General features: G+C 45.8%; 1 protein-coding gene across 1 annotated transcript; it reads right to left on the bottom strand.

The window, feature by feature from the left end:
* Nucleotides 1-528: 528 nt before the first annotated feature.
* LOC132206397 (ferritin, heavy subunit-like) lies at nt 529-5,672 on the bottom strand. The gene is made up of 4 exons (XM_059640498.1): nt 5,571-5,672; nt 2,641-2,787; nt 1,148-1,273; nt 529-684 (listed from the first exon to the last, which is right to left on the bottom strand). Exons 1-4 carry the CDS (start codon nt 5,670-5,672, stop codon nt 529-531), a joined length of 531 nt encoding a protein of 176 aa, XP_059496481.1.
* Nucleotides 5,673-6,724: the final 1,052 nt, after the last annotated feature.

Below are 6,724 nucleotides of genomic sequence, written 5' to 3'. Positions count from 1 at the left end.
GGGCTGGTGGACTTCCAGTTATGGGGAGGGCCTGAGCCCTGGGCGGAGGAAAGAAAGCAACAAACCGAGGAAGCCACTTGAAGGAATTTTGGATTCCTTCTGGGGGAAAAACAAATCTATGCAGTTGAACGAAGAAAGTTCAGAAAACCCAAGGGCCCCTGGGAGGAGCAGCAGACTTCAGTGACAAAGTGAACTGGTCAGCAGGGCCACCAGTTGATGGTTGTCGTCAGGGTCGGTCACAGGCCCCATTTGAACCCCAACTGGCTCCCATAGGCCTGGAGTCTGTCCACAGGGGGTTGGGGAAAAGCAATGGTGAAGAGAGGCAAGAAAGCTTGCTTGACCAAAGAGGTATCAGTGGTCTCAAAATGATGCACAGTAACTGAGATCAAGAGATCATTTTATTCATTTCCATTCGGCTGGTACAGCCATTACATTCTTTGCTCAAAGTCCTTTCTCCCTGGAGAGAGACAGATTGGCCAGGGTGAAGTGGGGAATGCATTCAGACAGCAGACAGTACTCCAGGCCACACTAACTGCTGTCCTCCAGGGAGAGCCTGTCAAACAGGTACTCTCCCATCCCATTCTCAGGGGCTCCCAGGCGCTTCAGGTTGGTGATGTAGTCCCCAAGTTGCTTGATGATCCTCACCTCCTCATCCAAATAGTGGGTCTCCAGGAAGTCACACAGCTGCAACAGAGGAATATGACACTTGGTACATTAACACTATCCAAGAAACTTCAGAATCCCCACTGAAAAACATGCATATGGAGGGAGATTGTCAGGGATGACTAGAGCCAACGCCTGGAGAAATTGTGCAATGAGGACAACTGCTTTTTAGCTGCTTCATCTTGCTGTTTATTTACTGGAGCAGAGTTGACTTGTGATGGATAAAAGTCATTCCACTGCAGTGGCCCTGAATGAGAATTCAGTCACCAATATCGCCTCAGTCCTCCCCACAGGTTTACAAGTTAAAATACATACTTGGAGTCAACTGCTCAGCAATGATTTTGTAATCACTATGGATCTGAAGTGATCCATGTCATCTGCACAAAAACAAAGTCTAACTGAATTTCTAATCCACAAAAGACCAACCAATGAAGGTGTTGCCCTGAGGGCCTAGCAGTGAAGTCAATGAGGAGGTGAAGCTTACATGAGGGTCAGCCTGGGCAGTGGCGACTTGGTGTAGATCCAGCAAACTCTGGTTCACATTCTTCTCCAGATCCAGGGCAACCTGCATTGCCTGCAGGCTGTTACCCCACTCATCCCTCTCTGGCTTCTGGGAGGAGGCAAAGAAGGACAGTTAAGCTTCAGAATCTCTACAACGTGGATCAGTCTGTAACTGCTCTGAAGAGGATCCCAACTCATCCTTCTCCCACCCTATTCCTGTAACCCTGCATTTCAGATGGCCAATCCTCTTATACTCTGAGGACACCAACGCAGACATGGGGAGGACATGTCAACACCAGTCCCTCACCAGAGGCCAGATCAAAACCTGTGTCCCTGGCACTGAGAACACTGCTAGCCCCTGAGGCAGCCCTGGAGCACAGTTCCTTCAGAATTGCTTTCACCTTGCCTGTCGGTCCTTGATCTGAAGGAGGAAGGTGAATAACAGGTCATTGTGGGGGATAATGACAAGATTTGCATCAGGGTCCATCTGATGGAATTGCGAGGATATTGACGAGTGAATCCTAAATGCTGTCATGGTACAGTGGTAGTGCCCCTGTCTCTGGCTGACAAGGCCAAGGTTCAAGTACCACTTGTGCTGGTGGCTTCATACATGCCCGAGCAGGATGATCAGAAACATCACGGCTATTTAATTCATCCAAGGGACAGCGAGGTGTTTGCAAAGTGTGTTGTGCTGCTAACAGTTAAGAAAGGCCCACAACCATAGATCCCTCAAAGTTCAGACAAGGTCAACAGGGTGTAACAGTGACAGAGGGCAAGCAACCTCTATTAGTTGGGTGTGGTGGAACAGGAAGGGGACCAGTCTCCTCAGTTTGTTTTTCTGGTCACCACATTATTCCTCTTTGGCCTCACCAGTCACCTGGACAGGATGGCACTGCAGGGGGAAGCTGGTGAGGTTCCCCAGGCTGTTGCCCAAGATCCATTGATTGGAGGTTAGATAGGCTGGGATTTTCTGTGGAGCAGGAACAGCTGAGGGAGTGACCTGATGTAATTGAAGAATAGAGAGTGGCCAGTTGATGGAATGTCTTCCCATGGCAGACACCAAGACAGGAGAGAAACCAGGTTTGAGGAGTAAGCAGGTTAGAGGGGATTGGAGGAAACTTCACCCCACCCCCACCACTCTGAGGGGCTGTTTGAAACATGAGATGAACCACATAAAGGGTTGGATGGTGGTGGAGACAGCTACTCCAGATCAGTTTAGGGTCCAGCTGGACAAATACTTAGTGCCAGGACAGTGGCCTGTGGACCAAGGGCAGGTAAGTGGGATTAATGTTGTTAGTGTTTGTGGGGTCAGCATAGACATGGTGGGCCAAAGGGCTTCTTTCCACACTGGCTTCAAAAAGGAGATCAAACAGGCTGAACAAAGTTTTGACTCAAATGAAAACCTTGTCACTGACTTGAAACCACACCACAAGAGCAGCCATTACCATCCCATTCCCCACCCCACCCAACTCCAACCTTCACATCCTGGAGGAAGACTCGGCCTCCACGCTGATTCTGGAATTTCAGCAGCTTCTCTGCATGTTCCCGCTTCTCCTGAGACTGATGTTTGAAGAACTGGGAAAAATGGGGAAGGGCAATATCGTCCCGGTCAAAGTAGGACATCTGGAAGGGAGAACAAGGTAAAGTCCATTAACAAGTCATGGGCCAATTTCAGTTCAGAACTACAGGGCTAGTTGAGCATTCTCAAAATCAAACTGACAATAAGCTGTTAAGTACCTGATGCATTAACAATTCAGAACCCAGTTTTGAACAGTTGCTGTTGAATTGGAAAAATCAAAACAATCCCAGCTTCCTCCAGTAAGCTGTAAATACCATGTGTTTTATTTTGGTTTGAAACTCCAGGGTCTGGCACAGCATTTGGTGAGAATAAGTGTGAATTGATGTTTTTACTGATTAACCTCCACCAGAAATGGGATAAATCTTTGATTGAATAGGGTTTCAAGAAATGCCAGGGGCTGGAGTGCAGGATGTACACCAATAGAACAGCTGCAGGGCACTGTATTGCTGCTTTGGCAAAGACCAGAAAACAGATCCTAGACACTGCAATTAACAGCTTGGAAGAAGCACATTTTCTGCTGAGTCAGGATCAATGCAATTGGATGCACTGTATGTATTAGTTTGACAAGAACTGCAGTATTGGGGTGGCTGGGGGGGGGCGGGGGGAAGGAGGAGATGAATGAAGGATGTTAGCTCCAAGAATCTGCCAAGGAAAGCCTGCCTAAGGACAGCCTTTGGGTTGTTCCTGCAACAGTTTATTGTTGCATCGAAATCAGCTGCACTGACTCAGACTGCTAGCAACTTGTACCATTACACATGAAACAAAGACTGACAAAACAAACTGATCACATGACAAATATGACAGTGATCTGCAGATCAACTACTCTCCAGACAAGATCCCTCATTAACCTGGAAAAACCACTGTTGACTTAATCCAACAGGCAAAGTCCTGTAGATTTCTAAACCAGGATGTTCACAATTCAATGTATTGAGGTTTAGCAGGTCTGCTATTGGAAGCAGCCAGTAACAAGCACATTCTTACAAATCCTGCTGAAAAAAGTTGCTTCAATTCTCAAATGCAAACACAAGCACAATTTATCTTTGCGATTTAAATGTGCAGTTAGAAGATGTAGAATAGTAAGGATTTCATTCCTGGCACATGCTTACAAGGTGTGTTGGGACAATGGGTCAGTGATTAAAACCCAACTGCTGGCTCAATGAAAGCTGTTCCCCCTCCCAAACTGGGGCTGACAGGGGCTTGATCCTCATCAGGAGGGGGACTTCCTGCTGACAGGGACAAGCCCAGAGAGCACCCTGCAACAAACACCAAGGTTACGTAAACACCTTCTACCCCTTGGAAGGGCACAAGCACCCCACCTGGGGAAAGAGGGTCCAGTTAGTTTAGAATCAGGCCAAATACAACGGGCATAAACTTTTTACCAGAGTCACTGGGTCAGTACATTCTCAGCCCCATGGCAGTGCTGTGCCTTTGAAAAGCTCCAACACTTGACATACAGACAGCCCACACCCACCTCATGAGTATGAAGAAAAGCAAGGTAGATCTCAAATGGAGATCTGCTGAATCAGATAAGAGTCACAACCTCACCCAGTTTAATCTGAGCATAGAACATAACAGCCAAGTGCAGGCCCTTCAGCCCTTGATGTTGTGCCGACTTGTCATACTGATCTCAAGCCCATCTAACCTACACTATTCCATGTACGCCCATTTGCTTATCCAATGATGACTTAAGTGTACCTAAAGTGGGCAAATCTACTACTGTCACAGGCAAAGCATTGCATTCCCTTACTGAGTAAAGAAACTACCTCTGACATCTGTCCTATATTTATCAGCCCTCAATTTAAAGCTACCCCACCTCATGCTCACCATCACCATCTAGGAAAAAGGCTCTCCCTATCCACCCGAACTAGCCCTCTCTGATTATTTTATATGTTTCAATTAAGTCACCTCTCAACCTTCTTCTCTCTAATGAAGAGAGCCTCAAGTCCCTCAGCCTTTCCTCATAAGATGTTCCTTCCATACCAGGAAACATCCTAGCAGATCTCCTCTACACCCTTTCCAAAGCTTCACATCCTTATAATGCAGTGACCAGAACTGTATGCACCAGAGTTTTTGGATAGCTTCACCATAACCTCTTGGTTCCAGAACTCAATCCTCTTAATAAAAGACAAAACACTGCCTTAATTGCCCTGTCAACCTGGGTGGCAACTTTCAACAATCCGTGTCTACCTATCGACACAGATCTCTATGCTCATCTACACGACCAAGAATCTTACCATTAGCCCTGTACTTTGCCTTCCGGTTACTCCTAACACAGTGCATCAGCTCACACTTGTCTGCATTAAACTCCATTTGCCACCTCTCAGCCCCGCTCTGCAGGGCAAGAACAAGCCTATTCTAAGCTGATTGCAATAGGAAACCAAGATTCTCAGTATCAATTGGCAGGTTTACTTCAGATCCCCACAAGATTCAAATAGAAACAAGGATACAAGAGGGAAAAGAAAAGCAATGACTAGCTGATGGTGCTTCCATTCCCACAATGGTGAGTCCCAATTCATTTTTAAATTAGTTCCCTCAAGTTTCAAACAGTCACAGGAAGCGATAATTACCACCAGTCACAGCACCATCATGGGACAGGCAAGTAACTACAAGAACACTCCACATCTCACTGACAACCAACTGGGACCCAAGTTACAGTAACATTAGGCACCAAACTATTGTTATAATAACATCACACTCATCCTGCATTGAGAAAGGGGTAGGAGCCACAAAACTCAGTCTATAAGATAGACAACTTAATTACATCCAAGGGGAAGAGTTTACTTCAACAGAACAGAAGTATGTTTCACCCAACAGAGACTCCACTCACCAAAGACTGATAGAGATAGGAGGCAGTGAGCTCCACATTAATCTGCTTGTTGACAGCAGCTTCACAATCCTGGTGATAGTTCTGACTAATCTGAGAGGCCATCTTATAAAGGAAACACTTGCTTTATTTTCCTCCCCAGAAAAATGACAAAGTTAAGAGCAACAGTAAACATGCCTCCTGTGGGACTCTATTTATACTCCAGGAGCCAACACTCATTTTCTGAAGCAGGAAATGAGATCATCAGTGATGGCCAAACACTCTTGTTAATCAATTGATCAGCTGCCACATCCAATCAGCGCAGGATGGGAATCGGGTCAAAAACCCAATCAGAATTGACAACTGGTTGATGATGAAATTGCTGAAATGACCTTTGACCTCCCGCACAAGTGCAAATTCTGGAAGGACATCTCCCTGAAAATGAGAATAAAATATACTCTAAAACTTCACTTTTCTATCTGAGGTTGTGCGTTAAGACACATTCATCACAGATTTGCAGAATTCTGTCGGATTGCTATTCTGAGGGATTAGTCGTAATAATTTTTGAACGTTGGTGTTGGAGCTCTTTGAAAAATGGCTCGATTTGGTTGATCTGAACATTTTCCTATTTCTGTGCAGCAACAGAAATAATGTGCTTTTGGATCATCTAAAACAGGCAACTGATGTACTTTGTGGATCCATTCTGCATCTGATGTGATCTCCCTGACCTTGACCTTGAAGCCCAGTTTGAAAAGCAAAACGCTAAATGTGCTGAGTGCCTCTTCTACACAGTAGGCCTCAGGCCTCTATGCCTCAGTTGCTGCTAGAAATGTATCGCACGTTGAACATTTCTGTCTCCCAGTTTTGTTTTCGTTGTTTGAAGTAGAACTAGTGATTCACCCCAGCATGTTTCCAAGTGAAGAATTTCTGGTTCAGTTTACATTGCGTTCTGTAGATGGTACAGCTCAGAAACTGGGAATTCAGATGCTGGGAATTCTGTCAGGAAGTACTCAACTCCTGAGTTTCCAAAACCTGCCCACCCTCAATAAGGCTGAAGTTGGGAGTAGTGCTGGAATAGTTTACAATGTTCTTGCTGGAGGCAGCACCAACGACACTCAAGCAGCTCCATGTAACTCTGTCACCATCCTGACTTGGAACACTATCCCTGTTTGTGAATG

The sequence above is a fragment of the Stegostoma tigrinum genome, chromosome 38 (assembly GCF_030684315.1).
Source record: "Stegostoma tigrinum isolate sSteTig4 chromosome 38, sSteTig4.hap1, whole genome shotgun sequence".
Classification (NCBI taxonomy): Eukaryota; Metazoa; Chordata; class Chondrichthyes; order Orectolobiformes; family Stegostomatidae; genus Stegostoma; species Stegostoma tigrinum.
The sequence above is the reverse complement of the archived record's forward strand: the minus strand, read 5'-3'. Positions and strand labels throughout refer to the sequence as shown.

What these genes read in the sequence shown, in the direction of transcription:
- LOC132206397 (XM_059640498.1), bottom strand. Translation starts at nt 5,672, where the DNA reads ATGGCCTCTCAGATTAGTCAGAACTATCACCAGGATTGTGAAGCTGCT. An exon ending in CCTATCTCTATCAGTCTTTG is followed by an intron (nt 2,788 to 5,570) that starts GTGAGTGGAGTC and finishes TCTCCCTTCCAG; the next exon opens with ATGTCCTACTTTGACCGGGA. An exon ending in CTGCCCAGGCTGACCCTCAT is followed by an intron (nt 685 to 1,147) that starts GTAAGCTTCACC and finishes CCTCTGTTGCAG; the next exon opens with CTGTGTGACTTCCTGGAGAC.